At 44.5% G+C, this 17,989-nt stretch overlaps 1 protein-coding gene across 7 annotated transcripts in view; it reads left to right on the forward strand.

Annotated features, from left to right (window-relative positions):
- Positions 1-17,989, forward strand: part of GRIP2 (glutamate receptor interacting protein 2) — a 653,251-nt gene that overhangs the window by 589,998 nt on the left and 45,264 nt on the right. For all 7 annotated transcript variants that reach the window (XM_082265350.1, XM_082265349.1, XM_082265353.1 and 4 more), the window contains exon 14: positions 3,758-3,838. In XM_082265350.1, coding sequence (XP_082121476.1) covers positions 3,758-3,838 — 81 coding nt within the window. The remainder of the gene's footprint in view (positions 1-3,757; positions 3,839-17,989) is intronic.

Here is a 17,989-nt window from a genome sequence, read left to right on the forward strand (position 1 = left end):
CCAATGGAGACTCTCCTCCCCCGGCCAGCCCCAACTGAGCTCCCTCAACCGCCCCCTGCTGGCCAGGTCGGGAACCCGGATTCGGTCGGTGAGTAGAGAGTACCTGGAGTGGAGTTTCAGCCTGGAATGGGGGTCAGGAGGAGGACGGGAAGAGGGAGAGTGGGAGGGGGGCTGAGTTGCTGCACCATGGGCCAATGGTTTGTACTTGCTCCCGGGGCCGAAAGTTGCCAGTCAGCCCCTGGTAGTGGATGTAAAAACTGATGAGCAACTGGTAAAAAAACTGATGTAAACTTCATCCGATTTTATTTTTTCCTGTGAAAAAACGTGACTGAACTGATGAAACGATGTGTGGAAGGGTCTATTAAAAACAAAGGCCACTATCTTTACTCCATAATTCATAAAATGCAGGCGGTGGAAAGCGAACGAATATGCTCTGCATAATGCAGCAGAGAGGACGCCATCAAAGGAGACGAGAATGATCACATGACTCTCCCCCCTCCAGCACTTTTTACATTTCCCATTCATGTAAACTGAGCAGAAGTGAACAAGGTACCCAGCACATAAAGTACAGCGCTCTACTTTATATATGTGCTTTTTTCCCCCAAAGCAGCAGTAAGGCCCGACGACTGCTTTATAAATGGGGGTCCCTTAGAGATGTAGAAGAAGCTGACTCATCTCATCGATTCCTATACTTTTTAGATGAAGATGGTATTTAACCACTTAAGCCCCGGAAGATTTTACCCCCTTCTTGACCAGGGGGTATTTTGCGATTCGGCACTGCTTGACTTTAACGGACAATTGCGCGGTCGTGCGACGCTGTACCCAAATTAATTTGACGTCCTTTTTTTCCCACAAACAGAGCTTTCTTTTGGTGGTATTTGATCACCTGTGCGATTTTTTTGATCATGCGCTATAAACAAAAAAAGAGCGACAATTCTGCAAAAATAACAATATTTTTCACATTTTGTTTTATATGAAATTCCCCCAAAAAAAGTAAAAATCAAAATACTTTAACATTTTAGACCAATTTGTTTTGTGCTACATATGTTTGGTAAAAAAAAAATCGCAATAAGCGTATTTTGATTGGTTTGCGCAAAAGTTATTGCGTTTACTAACTAAGGGAAAGATTTTTGTCATTTTTGTTGTTTTTTTTTTTTTAACGCGTAATGGCGGCGATCTGCGATTTTTTTTTTTTTTTTTTTTTTTTGCGGGACTGCGACATTGCGGCGGACAGATCGGACCATCGACTGATATTTTTGACACTTTTGGGGGTACCAGTGACATTACTACAGTAATCAGTGCTATACATATGCACTGTTACTGTAAAAATGACACTGGCAGTGAAGGGGTTAACTTCATTAGAGAAGGAGGGGTTAAGTGTGTCCCTAGGGGCGTGCTTCTAACTGTGATTGGATGTGGCTGTGTGTGGAACAGCAGAGATCAACAGTGCTACATAGCAGGACCGTATGATCTCTGCTGTTACACAGGGGAGAATGACAGGCGGCTGTGTTTACATTAGCCGCCTGCCTTTCTCCCGCTGTACCGGAGGATCGCGAGTGAGTGGCGGACATCGGGTCCGCCGCTCACTCGCGTGGGGGGGGTCCGTGAGCGACCGGGAGCGTGCCTCCGGTGGCGCGCGCTCACTCCCTAGAGCCTCAAAGGCTAGTGACGTACCCATACGTCACTTTGCCTGTGAGGGGCTGACTGCCGCCGTATATAGTCGTGCGGCAGTCGGCAAGTGGTTAAGCGCTGCGCAAACTGTTGGCGCTATATAAATCCTGTATAATAATAATAATAATTCAGAGGATGTACACTGAACAAAATTATAAACGCAACACTTTTGTTTTTGCCCCCATTTTTCATGAGCTGAACTCAAAGATCTAAGACTTTTTCTATGTACACAAAAGGCCGATTTCTCTCAAATATTGTTCACAAATTTGTCTAAATCTGTGTAAGGCTGGCCATACATGGGTCGAAATTTCGAAAGAACATTCTTTCGCAAATCAGAAATTTGGTGTGTTTTGTCATTCGATGGTGCAACCATTAATTTCGAAATTCGACCGACCAAGCCTTCAATTTCAACCCATATTGCTACAGAAAATAATTTTCGTGGCCTGGGAATCGTCTTTTCTTTCCGGGAATTTTCTTTTCTTGCAGTCATGCACATGTTTTTTTTTTGATTATATTTCTCACACGATTCTTGCATCATTGATTAGAAAATCGTTAGTTTTTCAAAAAATTTCCCTCATGCTCGATCACTCAAATTCGATGACCGCATGAAAAAATCGGCCGTTGCTGTGGCCCACTAATGGTGTGAAATTCCAACGAATATTCTTAGATAAGCTTTTCGAAAGAAAATTCTGTCGAAATTCTACCCATGTATGGCCAGCCTTAAAGTGGAGTTCCACCCTATTTTTATACTTACCTCCATCTTCTCGCTCCGGGTCACCTGAAAAAGAAATGGATAATCGCATATTTTTTTTTTTTTTACTTACCTCGTAGCGAAGAAAATATACTTACCTTACTTCCTTCTTCCTCCTTCCTCGGCCGCGGCCCGTCGTCACTTCCTGGCTCTGCAATGATTCCTGGGAGCTGGACGTCATAGCTCCCAGGAATCATTGCTCCTGCACCGGCCCCGACGTCAGTTCCGGGTCGCGCGCGTCATCCCCTTCTAAACAGCTTCTGGGCATGCCCAGAAGCTGTGGAGGGATGAGGCGCGCGACCCGGAAGTGACGTCAGGGCCGGCGCAGAGCATCGTGGGACCAAAGAAGGAGGAAGAAGACGCCGAAGAGGATGCGCTGGCTTCAAGCTGCCCACATCTGAGATGGCAGCGCTGGACAAGACGTTTGCAAGGTAAGTATTTGTCCTAACAGGTAAGTGCAACCCGGGACAGATCAGAGGCTAGCCATTGTGGAATGCACTAGCCCTGACTGTCCCGGGGGTATTAAAAAAAAAAAAAAAAAATCCAGGGTGGAACTCCGCTTTAAGGCCCGTACACACGATAAGAAAATCTGAAGGGAAATTTCGTCCAACGATCGATCTGCCGATTTTCGGATTGTTAGTATGGTGCTTTCGACAGCCAACTCTGACTATCATTGTCGGTGTGTTTTTAGGTAGGATAAAAAAAAGAAGCAAAATGTGCACTATTGTTTCGGGGCTTTACTAAGGGGAAAAAAAAACAACTAACCTACACATATGTGGTATCACTGCAATCGTCTGAAGCAGGAGAATTTATTTTGGTTTGTTTTTTATGGTAGGTTATCGTAGTAGCAGGAAATATACAGCTACATAAAAAAAACAATTTCGCTATTTTGGGCCATTTTTTCTTTGATAATACAAGTACATGTACATGGTACAGCAGGTAATGTTGGATTTCTATACTCTTTTTAAGGCAAGGTGAAAAATAACAGACTTACTGGGTGGATCAGCAAGTGAAAATAAAGAACCCCCCCCCCCCGCATTATGGTGTGCCCCCTAAGTGTAACTCAAAGGCTGGACTCACAGGAAATGGAAAGGATGAAATGCCTGTTGTTCTGTCCAAAGAGGACTGCCGGCTGTGGACGGGATGGGGTGGGGGGCAAAAAATAAATAACTGGGGTTTCACTTTAATGTGTATTTGTATAATTTTTCCATGAATGTGTGTTTATTGCTGCTCAGTCCTCCCTTCCTTACAATGTATAGGCGCTCAGCACAGATGGCTGACTGCAGGCTGACCTACATTTCCCTCATTAATTCCCCCTTCTCTGCTTCCTCCAAGAGTCCGTGGTTCCGAGCAGTGGTACGTTTCACGTCAAGCTGCCGAAGAAGAGAGGAGTGGAGCTGGGCATCACAATCAGCTGTGAGTAACGCTTCAGTGGATTTAAAGCTGAACTCCAGGCAAAGCGGCTAGACGCACACTTGGAGTGAATATATAATCTGTCCTACCTACTGAAAGATTTGAAACTCTGCTTGGCCAGTCTTTGGATTCAAACACTCCTGCTAGACAGAATTCTACTGAGAGAGCCAGACCAAAAATGTAATAGCCAAATCTTTCATATTAGTTTTTCTGCATAAGAATTCAACATGGAGAATTCAACATGGAGAATCCAACGCGTTTCAGGGGTTCAGTCACTTTCCCTCCATCAGGGCCTATAATTGTGACCTGCTAATAGTGCTGATGGGGGGGGGGGGAATGTCTGAACCCTCAAACACCTTCAGGCTTGCTTTAGACATGTCTAAACGAGCCGCTGCACAGAGGCGAATAACAGGTGGTGAGGAGGCAATGTCCTAAACATTTGTGGCGTTTCCCCATTTGCTTGAATGGTTTGTTTTCAACAGGCTTGCCACCTGGTGATCGCAATATTTTGGAAAGTTTTTGCCACGGGCACAAACTGTGGCATGCAAAAAAACCTGTCTGCTGCCATTGCAGAGGGGCGGTCAGGGGGAGGGTCTTAAAACACGGCTCAACCACGCATTTTTACCACCCCCCAACTACACATCTACACTTAGCCTTACTTTTCTCTGTTACACTAATATTAAAAGATTTTGGACTCTTACATCTTTGGTCTAGCACTCCCATTAGACATTTTACCTATGGATATTTAATTTTGGGTCCCCTATAAAAAGGGGCACCCTGCTTTTGCTGTTATTGGCCTCCCTGGAGCTTCTGCGCTGCGTATGAACTAGACTGATAAGTCAAAGCTCCTATCAGCTACTCTGATATACATATACCACATCTTTGACCTCTAGCACAGCTAAGAAGCACAGCTTGGTCCAGGACACGCCCCCTTGCCTGCTGATTGGAAAATGAAGGATTATCACTCTCCCAGAATCTAGCTGTAAAGGGCGTGTCTGAGCTAGAGCTGTGCACGCAGAAAAACTCATGCTCACTGCTAATTGGAGAATAGGTCTGACTCAGCAGGGGGTGTGCCAGAGGGACCACTGCTTCCACTCAGAGAGCAAACATGCTAGCAGGGGACAGGCTATTCTACTCAGGATGTGGCTGCTTTCTAAAATAAATAATTGTAAGACTTAGCACACTTTTTGTTAAAATACATCTAGTGTAAGGGAGGCAGGCAGGGGCTGACTGGCAACTTTCGGCCCAGGGGGTGAGTACAAAGCAGAGCAGAGGCCCATTGTGCAGCGACTCGGCCCTCCTCCCATTCTCCCTCTTCACGGCCTCCCCCTGACCCCCTATTCCAAGCTGAAGCTCCACTTCAGGTACTCTCTACTCACTGGCCAAACTCAAGGCTGGCCGGAGGAGGAGAGTCTCCAGTGGGGCATGGAACCTCCAGTGGGGCCTCTGCTCAGACACAGTTTACACCATCCATACTGGGGGGGGGGGGGAGGCCTGCGCTCTGTCCTTGTCTTCATCCCGCACTCAGTAGGTCAGCGGTGGGGAATTTTAACCTCTCTTTACCAGGAGTCCTTCAGGCATGTCTGTGGCAGGAACAGTGCAGCCTTTTTACGGGGAATCATAGCGGCCCAGGGGGCCATTGCCCCCCTGGCCCAGTCCTCCCCTGGAGGCAGGCTCAACTGGTATTGGTATCAGTAAACCATTCACAAGACAGGGACATCCAGAAAAAGTTAAAGCAAGTTCTGAACTTTTAGGTCTTATGCATTTTGGCATCAAAATGCATGCACCTAGGTGTGTTTGGAGTTAATTTCTAAATGCATCTGGAAGCAAGTAATGCTTTTTATGGCTAAATGCACATTTAGACATTCAGAAACATCTACATGCATTCAGCCTAGCTGTGTTTACCTACATAAACCAGCGATATGTGTGTACAGGGGCCAATTAGTCCAAACTTGTGCACCTAAACTATGGAAATGCAGGTGCATTCAATGTAGCAGAAAGCAATTTGGGATGCACAGCAGGCCAGTGTGAATGAAGCCTTAGCCCCCGTTCCCACCAAATCTGACTTTGAAATCATGCAACTTCACTTAAAATTGCACAATTTCAAAGCCACATGTCTGTGCGTCTTCAGGGGTGACTTGACTGACATCTGTACAACTTCATGCACAGATGTCTATGCAAGTTGCACCTAAAATTGCCAAAAACAGTGCAGGATTTTCTTTTTCAAATCGGAGCGTTACCTCCAAGTCAGCGTCGCACAGATTTGAACAGTTCTATTGCCAACAATAGGGTGCAACTTGCCATACGGTTTGAACCTGTCAAATCGCATGACAAGTCACACCAGTGTGTACACAGGCTAACTCAGCGAGGCAGTTAACAAAACATTGCATTGATGCCGGTACTGCAAGTCTACAGCTGAAAAAAAAAAACATCTGCTTGTCCAAGCCACTAACCAAGTCCATTCCTGACTAATAGGGTGCCGACTAATGGGCTCTCCAAAACAGGCTTTACTTGTACATTTTTAGTGTTCTGGTAGCACTCAGCCTTTTCACCCAGCAGCAAACTGTCACAGCAGAGAGAAAAGGAGCCCCTGGCATCAGTGAGCTTAGTTATAAAAAAAAAAAAAAAAAAAGGACTTTAGAAGGCTGAGGGCAATTAGTAAGGTCTGGCTAACAGGTAAAACGTGGACCTAGGACCCGGAGACTTTGTTCCACCCAAAGCTCCAGGACCCCAAACACAATAGAGGCTTTATCCAACCCAAAGCTCTACATAGGCTCCAAGATCCAGACCAGACTAGAGGATTTATCCAACCCAAAGATCTACAAAATCTGAGGTACCCAGAACAAAATGATGGTTTTAACCAACCCAAAGCTATATAAAGCCAGAATGGGTTCAATAAAGCCTCAATTCTGTTCTTGGTCTGGACCTAAGTTCTACAAAGCCCCTGCACTCCAAGCCAATAACAGAGTGGAGGCTTTATCGATAGGAAGCTCAGGTTAAATAATGTCTTGGGAACAGGTAAAACGTGTACCTAGTCTTGCAGACTTTATCCCACTCAAAGCTCTAGAAAGTCTCCATACTCCTGGACCAAGAATAGAATTGAGGCTCTATAGAACCCAAAGCTCTACAAATCCTTCATACACCTGGAAAAAGATTAGAATGGAGGCTTTATCAAACCCAAAGCTCTACAAAGCCTCCATACTCCTTGACCAAGATTAGAATGGAGGCTTCATTGAACCCCAAAGCTCTGCAAAGCATCCATACTCCTAGACCAAGAAAGTTCCACAAAGCCTTTTGGTTCCTGGACCAAGAACAGAACATGTGAGGTGAGGAACCTAGGGGCCACATATTCGTCCACAATATGGCCAGCCACTGCCTTACACTAGTTAACCACTTAAGCCCCGGAAGATTTTACCCTCTTCCTGACCAGGGCCTATTTTGCGATTCGGCACTGACTTGCGTGACTTTAACGGACAATTGCGCGGTCGTGCGACGCTGTACCTAAACGAATTTGACGTCCTTTTTTTCCCACAAACAGGGCTTTCTTTTGGTGGTATTTGATCACCTGTGCAATTTTTTGATCATGCGCTATAAACAAAAAAAGAGCGACAATTTTGCAAAAATAACAATATTTTTCACATTTTTTTTATATGAAATTCCCCAAAAGAAATGTAAAAATCTAAATTGTTTAACATTTTAGGCCAATTTGTTTTCTGTTACATGTGTTTGGTAAAAAAAAATCGCAATAAGCGTATTTTGATTGGTATGCGCAAAAGTAATTGCGTTTACTAACTAAGGGAAAGATTTTTGTCATTTTTGTTGTTTTTTTTTTACCGAGTAATGGCGGCGATCTGCGAATATTTTTATTTTTTTTTTTTTTGTGGGACTGCGACATTGCGGCGGACAGATCGGACCCTTGACTGACATTTTTGACACTTTTGGGGGTACCAGTGACATTACTACAGTAATCAGTGCTATACATATGCACTGTTACTGTAAAAATGACACTGGCAGGGAAGGGGTTAACTTTATTGGAGAAGGAGGGGTTAAGTGTTTCCCTAGGGGCATGCTTCTAACTGTTATGCGATGTGGCTTGTTGTGGAACTACAGAGATATACGATCCTACATAGCAGGACCGTATGATCTCTGCACTTACTGCACTTTGTTTACATTAGCCGCCTGCCTTTCTCCCTCTGTAACGGACGATCGCAAGTGACCGGCGGATATCGGGTCTGCCGGGCACACGCGCGGGGGGTGTCCGTGAACGAGCGGGGGCGGGCACTCGCCCCCTATTGGCTCGCAGGCGAGTGACGTACCCATACGTCACTTTGCCTGCACGGGGCTGACCGCTGCAGTATATGTACTTGCGGCGGTCGGCAAGCGGTTAAAAGAGAAGTTTGGGATTGTAAAAAAAAAAAAAAAATCAAACCTTTATACTCACCTAGGTTCTGATGCTGCATCTCTCCCCCCGCCATCTCTGCAGTGAGAACTGAGCAATCAAACTGCCAGTCAGCGGCTCTCTGCTCTCTCCTCCCATGTTCACTGGGGCGCTGGGCTACAGAGGGGGCGGGAGGAGCTGGCTCAAGCTCTCGCCAGGTCTCCCAGAGGCTGAGCCAGTTGCCGATCCAGGCTTCTGGGTGATTCCCAAGCCTGGACCAGCTAACTGGCATCTGCTTTAGCCCACTGTCTGCTGAAAATGGGTCACAGGAGGGAAAAACAAACAGTTTTCTTGTGATCCATTGAAGAAGTATGCCCAAAAAAGCGTTGGCCATACTTCTCCTTTAAGTTAAACTAAAAGTTAATTTGGGCTTTAATATCTGTATTTTCTTTGATCATCTTGTGCGCACTCACACATATCGTTCATCTTTTTCTCCACATGCCTTTGTAAAAAAATGATTGTAATTCCCTTTCCTCCTGCGTATTTATTATCCGCCATATAAACATCCGGGACGACTCCAGTTCTTATGATTAATGGACTCTGAAGATGTATGTAGTTAAACTAATGCACAGATAAAGAAACATAACTGCTCTGCGATGCTTTACAGTTCAGTGCATGAGTGCACTTCTCCTAGTCAGTAAGAATTATTCTCTGCAGGCGCTGATGCTTAGTAATTAGCTGTTTTGTGAAATGCATCTTAATCAGTTTTATTAGGTTTTTCATATGGAAATTGAATACAAGATTTAACGTCTATGAAATCTTTTTGGTTTGTCTAATGGGCAGCGCAAAAAAAGCAAAATAACCCATAAAGTTCACACTTATACATTTTATCTCAATTGCAGAGCTCTGACACATTGCTGCAGAGGATGTTGAGACAAATCTTTTGGTTTGTATCCCAGGGGAGCTAACAATCTAATGCAGGGATCCCCAAACTACGGCCCTCCAGCTGTTGCGGAACTACACATCCCATGAGGCATTGTAAAAATCTTACATTCACAGACGTGACTAGGCATGATGGGAATTGTAGTTCCTGAACAACTGGAGGGCCATAGTTCGGAGACCCCTGATCTAATGCATACAGTCATACTATCAAATAGGGGTCATTCACACCATGACGCATTCCTACTGCTATGCCTTTATAGATTGTGCACTGAAAAGCATATGGGCTATCACTCAGGTTACTATGTCCATGTCTGGTGGACTCCACTGTGGGTGCCGACTCGATGCAGAGAGCTCTTCCTGGGTCTCTGTATTCAACAAGGAGTAAGAAAGTCCTCATTGCCGCACACCAAACAACCCGACTGCCTTGCAGGTATTAGCAGCCTCAGCCTAGCTCCATCCAAGCCGTGTCCCAATGCGTTTCGCCCTGCCCACCGGACTTCTTTACTGAGGTTCTTTTCCCTTGTGCATTGAGTAGTTAGAAAAGCACCTCAATGCACATATACTGTAAGAAAAGAAAAAAATGGGTGCTTGGGCTATAGCACACCACAATGCACACATGTTAGTGCTCTATGAACATGCAAAAATGTTGCTTCGTAGCAAGGAATGGCCAAACAGGAGAAATTAAAAAATAGATTTATCATATTATTGCAGCTTGATTCATAAATTCCGCCCCCTTTTAGCCCTAGATAGCATTGCAATAGAATAATACTTGCCCTTGACCACTTCTTAACCACTTTACCACCGGAGGATTTTGCTGTCTTCCGTCCAGGCCACTTTTTGCGATTCGGCGCTGTGCGACTTCATCTGACAATTGCGCGGTCGTGCGACGCCATACCCAAACAAAATTTACGTCCTTTTTTTCCCACAAACAGAGCTTTCTTTTGGTGGTATTTGATCACCTGTGCGATTTTTACTTTTACGCTATAAACAAAAAAAGAGCGTTTATTTTGAAAAAATAACAATATTTTTAAAATTTTTTTATATGAAATTCCCCCCAAAAAAGATGTAAAAACCAATTTTTTAAAAAATTTTTGGCCAATTTGTTTTCTGCTACCTATGTTTGGTAAAAAAAAATCGCAATAAGCGTATTTTGATTGGTTTGCGCAAAAGTTATTGCGTTTACTAACAAAGGGAAAGATTTCTGTCATTTTTGGTGTTTTTTTTTAACGCGTAATGGCGGCGATCTGCGTTTTTTTTTTTTTGCGGGACTGCAACATTGCGGCGGACAGATCGGACCCTTGACTGACATTTTTGACACTTTTGGGGGTACCAGTGACATTACTGCAGTAATCAGTGCTATATATATGCACTGTTACTGTAAAAATGACACTGGCAGGGAAGGGGTTAATTTTATTGGAGAGGGAGGGGTTAATGTATGCCTGGTGCTTACTGACGTGTAGGGGGGAGGTGACTGAGTGATTCATGGACAGATCGGATGTCCAGCTATGCTGAACAGTCCGATCTGTCACTCCCTGTCACTATGGAGATCCGCCCGCTTGTGTTTACACAGGCGGGCGGATCTCCACACTAGATCCCCGGCGATCGTGGGCAGAGCAGCGGCGATCGCCGCTGCTCCTCCCCTGGCCCGACTCCCGCTGTGAATGAAAACAGCGGGAGCGAGCCTCCGGCGGCACGCAAGCGCCGCCCACAAGGGGGAGTGTCTGACGACGTAGTACTACGTCATCAGACGATAACGAGCCACTCTGCCGCAGTAATATTACTGTGGGCGGTGGTAAAGCGGTTAATTGTTCGTCTCAAGGGTGAAACTATGCATCATGGATCCCCATAGCAAAATGTTCATGGGGACCCCTTGATGATAACTCTCTCTGTAGCAGCTGGCAGTGTCAACTGTGACGAAACATGTCAATGATCTTAAAATGTAGCTGAAAGAGAAATAAAATGCCAAACCTTTTGGGGTCACTAGACCAGGAATAGAGAGGGAATCTTCCAATGGGAAAACTACAGTAGTTCTGGTGACTACCAGGGATTTTCCTCACTTTGTAGGCATTTCCTCTCACTTCCTGTTTTGGCTATGGTACAGGAAGTAAAAGGAGAGCTTCGCAATATGACAGCGATGGCAAAAAATGTACGGGTTATAACCATTCCCTTTTCAAAATGGGGGGGGGGGGGGGATCGCCTAAGTTCTATTTTAATAGAAAGGATTCCTATATTGTAAGTATAACATTATTTGAATTTTAAAAAATACACTTTATAATCACTTTAATACAGTGCCTTGCGAAAGTATTCGGCCCCCTTGAACTTTTCGACCTTTTGCCACATTTCAGGCTTCAAACATAAAGATATTAAACTGTATTTTTTTGTGAAGAATCAACAACAAGTGGGACACAATCATGAAGTGGAACAAAATTTATTGGATATTTCAAACTTTTTTAACAAATAAAAAACTGAAAAATTGGGCGTGCAAAATTATTCAGCCCCCTTAAGTTAATACTTTGTAGCGCCACCTTTTGCTGTGATTACAGCTGTAAGTCGCTTGGGGTATGTCTCTGTTTTTCACATCGAGAGAGAAATTTTTGCCCATTTCTCCTTGCAAAACAGCTGGACCTCAGTGAGGTTGGATGGAGAGCGTTTGTGAACAGCAGTTTTCAGTTCTTTCCACAGATTCTTGATTGGATTCAGGTCTGGACTTTGACTTGGCCATTTTAATACCTGGATATGTTTATTTGTGAACCATTCCATTGTAGATTTTGCTTTATGTTTTGGATCATTGTCTTGTTGGAAGACAAATCTCCGTCCCAGTCTCAGGTCTTTTGCATGTTTGGTGTCTCCCAGGTGGCTTGTGGCAAACTTTAAATTACACTTTTTATGGATATCTTTAAGAAATGGCTTTCTTCTTGCCACTCTTCCATAAAGGCCAGATTTGTGCAGTATACGACTGATTGTTGTCCTATGGACAGAGTCTCCCACCTCAGCTGTAGATCTCTGCAGTTCATCCAGAGTGATCATGGGCCTCTTGGCTGCATCTCTGATCAGTCTTCTCCTTGTATGAGCTGAAAGTTTAGAGGGACGGCCAGGTCTTCGTAGATTTGCAGTGGTCTGATACTCCTTCCATTTCAATATTATCGCTTGCACAGTGCTCCTTGGGATGTTTAAAGCTTGGGAAATCTTTTTGTATCCGAATCCGGCTTTAAACTTCTCCACAACAGCATCTCGGACCTGCCTGGTGTGTTCCTTGTTCTTCATGATGCTCTCTTCGCTTTAAACGGACCTCTGAGACTATCACAGTGCAGGTGCATTTATACGGAGACTTGATTACACACAGGTCGATTCTATTTATCATCATTAGTCATTTAGGTCAACATTGGATCATTCAGAGATCCTCACTGAACTTCTGGAGAGAGTTTGCTGCACTGAAAGTAAAGGGGCTGAATCATTTTGCACGCCCAATTTTTCAGTTTTTTATTTGTTAACAAAGTTTAAAATATCCAATAAATTTCGTTCCACTTCATGATTGTGTCCCACTTGTTGTTGATTCTTCACAAAAAATTACAGTTTTATATCTTTATGTTTGAAGCCTGAAATGTGGCAAAAGGTCACAAAGTTCAAGGGGACCGAATACTTTCGCAAGGCACTGTATGTTAAAGCTTGTATCAAAATTTAGTGATTGGATTTGCATTTAAAATTCCAGCATTTTTGGATTGTGACCGCATACCCACCCAAACACAGGGAGAACATACAAACTCTTTGTAGACAATGTAGTAAAAACTGAACCCAGTGACCCAGCGCTGTCAGAAAAAAAGTGTTAAGTGCTTCACAACTGTCCCGTGCCTTTAATCATGTTAAGGCAGTCAGAGGGATGGAAAATCATTGCTGTGGATATTCACACTTCTGTGCATTTCTATTCGCCTTATTAAGCAAACAGCAAAGTGCAGCAACTCGTATCATACAATCAGAATGAATTTTTCATGGGTCTGACTGCACTAAACTGCTGAAAGGTACAGCACGCTGCATATCATTACTCTGGGTGCCGTAAACGCAGTAGGCAGTTCATCAGCTTATAATCAAATAGAAGCGTATGTGGGAGAGGGCCGTTCATACCAAATGCAAACTCAAATCCCCCAGGTAACAAAAGTCAGCTAGCATAAAGTGCACCTGTCAGCTGTTTTAAAGGATACGTGCACTTAAAAAAAAATGCAGTAATCCTTTTTGGTTCCCTTACCCTGACCTTACCTAACCCACTCTCCCCCTCCATAGATGCATACTTAAAGTGGAGGTAAACCCCACTTTTGGACTTGTACCTATAGATAAGCCTATAATAGGGCTTACCTGTAGGTACAATGAGTATCTCCTAAACTTGCACTGTTTAGGAGATATTCACACAACATGCAGCCGGTGACATCACCGGTGCATGCGCTCCAAAGGGATGGCACACCTTCAGAGCTCTGTGCCGGAACCGATGTGCACGGGATTGACATCATCGTGGCCCCGGCCTTTCATGCAGCTCGAGCCCGCTTACCCAGAAAGAAGACCGGGCGAAGATGGCAGCGTCGGGGAACCTTGACAGTCCTGCACTGTAGGGCTCCCTGTACAGGTAAGTCTATCATAACGAGCTAGTATGCGGTGCATACTAGTACATTATGGCTTAAACCTGCAGAAGGGCCCATTGTTTTTTATTTTTCTGGCAGTTTACTACCACTTTAAATAAAGTCTATGGGCAAAGCATACAATATCTCATAAAAGTGAGTACACCCCTCACTTTTATATTACACTGAAGAAATGACACTTTGCTACAATGTAAAGTAGTGAGTGTACAGCTTGTATAACAGTGTAAATTTGCTGTCCCCTCAAAATAACTCAACACAGCCATTAATGTCTAAACCGTTGGAAACAAAAGTGAGTACACCCCTAAGTTTTATTTTCCAGCACTGCCTTAACCTTCCTTGGCGTGGAGTTCATCAGAGCTTCACAGGTTGCCACTGGAGTCCTCTTCCACTCCTCCATGATGACATCATCATTTTGGATTTTGGAGAACTTGCACTCCTCCACCTTCCATTTGAGGATGCCCCACAGATGCTCAATAGGGTTTAGGTCTGGAGACATGCTTGGCCAGTCATCACCTTTACCCTCAGCTTCTTTACCAAGGCAGTGGTCATCTTGGAGGTGTGTTTGGGGTCATTATCATGTTGGAATACTGCCCTGTGGCCCAGTCTCAGGGAGGGGATCATGCTCTGCTTCAGTATGTCACAGTAAATTTTGGCATTCATGGTTCCCTCAATGAACTGTAGCTCCCCAGTGCTGGCAGCCCCAGATTATGACATTCCCACCACCATGCTTGACTGTAGGCAAGACGCCCTTGTCTTTGTACTCCTCACCTGGTTGCCGGGCTTTCTTGTGCATCAGCTTTAGAAGAGGCTTCCTTCTGGGATGACAGCCATGCAGACCATTTTGATGCAGTGTGCGGGGTATGGTCCGAGCACTGACAGGCTGACCCCCAACACTTCAACCTCTGCAGCACTCATAAGTCTATTTCCCAAAGACAACCTCTGGATATGACGCTGAGCACGTGCACTCAACCTCTTTGGTTGACCATGGCAATGCCTGTTCTGAGTGGAACCTGTCCTGTTAAACCGCTGTATGGTCTTGGCCACCGTGCTGCAGCTCAGTTTCAGGGTGTTGGCAATCTTCTTGTAGCCTAGGCCATCTTTATGTAGAGGAACAATTATTTTTTTCAGATCCTCAGAGTTCTTTGCCATGAGGTGCCATATTGAACTTCCAGTGACCAGTATGAGAGAGTGAGAGCGATAACACCAAATTTAACACACCTGCTCCCCATTCACACCTGAGACCTTTTAACACTAACGAGTCACATGACACCGGGGAGGGAAAATGGCGAATTGGGCCCAATTTGGACATTTTCACTTAGGGGTGTACTCACTTTTGTTGCCAGCGGTTTAGACATTAATGGCTGTGTGTTGAGTTATTTTGGGGGGACAACAAATTTACACTGTTATACAAGCTGTACACTCACTACTTTACATTGTAGCAAAGTGTCATTTCTTCAGTGTTGTCACATGAAAAGATAGAATAAAATATTTACAAAAATGTGAGGGGTGTACTTAATTTTGTGAGATACTGTATATCTGTGGCCGGAAGGGATGGGTTAGGCTAGGTCAATGGAAGGGGCTTATAAGGATCATAAGTGTACTTTATCTTAAGGTGCACTTATCCTTCAAACTTCTCAAACCGAACTGAAAGTAGATGTAAACCCCTTACTTGCTGGCATTTAGTTTGTTAAAGCACTGCGCATCATAAACAATTGCCACAATTTTAAATAAAATATTTGTCTAGCTGAAGTTTAAACTGTTTCATTTTTTAGCCTTCTCGAATTCCCCCCCCCCCCCCCCCCCTCATCAACAGTATAGTACAATTTTGAACTAAAGACTTTCCATTTTCAATACGTCTTTATTCTGAATCCATTGATGTCATCAATTTTTCCTCTGTGCTTCCTTATGTATTATTCTAATGAAAACTTTGGCACTTCAGCCCCTCCTGCGCGAACTGACGAAGGTATACGTCGGTCGCGCGCCTGCAGCAAGTGCCCCCACTCGACAGCGGGGACTCGGATGCACGGGGCAGGCGGCTCCGTTTGCCGCCTAACACCCGCGATCGTTCCCCGCTTAGAGAGAATAACGGTCAGCTGTTGTAAACACAGCCGACCGTTCTTCTCCCTGGAATGATCACAGAGTGTCTGTGATCCTTCTATGTAGGATCACAGGTCTCTATGATCATGTCACAAGCCCCGCCCCCATACAGTTAGAATCACTCCCCTAGGCTCACATTTAACTCATTAATCACCCACAGTATTAACCCCTTCCCTGCCAGTATCATTATTACAGTAACAGTGCATATTTTTAGCATGGATTACTGTAATAATGTCACTGGTCCCCCCAAAAGTGTCAAAAATGTCAGTTAGGAGTCCGATCTGTCCGCCACAATGTCGCAGTCCCACTAAAAATTGCAGATCGCCGCCATTAGTAGTAAAAAAAAAAAAAAAAGAAAACAATAAAAATTGGCCTAAAATGTTAAATTTTGATTTTTAAACTTTTTTTTTTTTTTTTTGGGAATGTTATATAGCAGAAAGTGAAAAATATTATTATTTTTTTTTCAGAATTGTCGCTTTTTTTTGTTTATAGCGCAAAAAATAAAAATCGCACAGGTGATCAAATACCACCAAAAGAAATCTCTATTTGTGGGGAAAAAAGGACATCAATTTTATTTAGGTACAGCATCGTACGACCGCGCAATTGTCCATTAAAGTAACGCAGTGCCGAATCACAAAAAATGGCCTGGTCATTAAGGGGAGGGGGGCAAATCCTTTCCGGTCTAGAAGTGGTTAAAAGTGCAAATTCATACTCGCAAATGAAGATAATACAAAGGCATATCAACAATATTGTCACTAAAAAGTGCAGCGCTCTCCTTCTATAAAGTGCATTCAAATTCTAGTGCATGAATAAATATCTGAAAACAGTGTAAAAATCATCTATGTATAATAAATGAATTTTTTACAATTAATATAATATATAAAATAATATAATATAGATATATATAAAATATATTTATTATATAATATATATCAACAGTATTGTTGCAGCATCTGGATTGTCGCATCACAGATAGGAAGTCCTTGCAGCGACTGGCTAACATGTTTCGAGGACCTGCCTCTTCCTCAGAGCCTAAAGAAGAGGCAGTTCCTCAAAACGCGTTAGCCAGCCTATGCAAGGACTTCATATCTGTGATGTGACAATCCAGATGCTGCAAAAATACTGTTGATATGCATTTGTATTATCTTAGTTTTTGAGTATGAATTTTGCGCTTACTTTTAATAAAGCCATTTTTTATTTGAGGCAATGCGCGAGGCCGGTGCGCCCTCTGTTTTTTTTTTTCTTTTTCCTGGTGCAAGCAGTGGGCTGGTTCTTGGGAGGAGTTATGGAAATATCAAAAATGCCTTGATGGGTGGGTGTCAGTCTGGAGGAGTGGGCGTTCCTAGGCAGGCTGTAATGCAGACCACCCTGTGTGACAACCACATGTGTTGCTGACCCTCCATGATTGAAAGAATTAAAATCCAATGAATAAAAGGGGCAGGTCAAAGACAGGCGGGGGAAGAAGGAGCTAGAAGATGCTGGACGGGCTCTATCCGACCTGCCACAGCTTCTAATAAGTGCCGGGACAAGGCCAATCAGCCCCCAGGGCAAAGATGCCAAACTGCGCCCCCCCCCCCCTATTCCCTTAGGGTTAGGTTCTAGGTGCCCCTTCCCTGCAATAAACTATTGTGCCCATGGCAGGCGACCCTCCTGCCCATCCCTTGTCCCATCCCTGGATGCCCCTAAAGCTCACATGATACCACAGTGCCCAAGGCAGCCGTCCCTCCTGCCCACTCCTTTTCCCATCCCTGGATGCCCCCAAACCTCACATGATACCACAGTGCCCAGGGCAGCTGTCCCTCCTGCCCACCCCTTGTCCCATCCCTGGATGCCCCTAAAGCTCACATGATACCACAGTGCCCAAGGCAGCCGTCCCTCCTGCCCACTCCTTTTCCCATCCCTGGATGCCCCCAAACCTCACATGATACCACAGTGCCCAGGGCAGCTGTCCCTCCTGCCCACCCCTTGTCCCATCCCTGGATGCCCCTAAAGCTCACATGATACCACAGTATCCAGGGCAGCCGCTCCTCCTGCCCACCCCTTGCCCCATCCCTGGATGCCCCCAAACCTTTTATGATACCACAGTGCCCAGGGCAGCCGCTCCTCCTGCCC

This window comes from Pelophylax lessonae, assembly GCF_965119305.1.
Source record: "Pelophylax lessonae genome assembly, chromosome: 8".
NCBI lineage: Eukaryota > Metazoa > Chordata > Amphibia > Anura > Ranidae > Pelophylax > Pelophylax lessonae.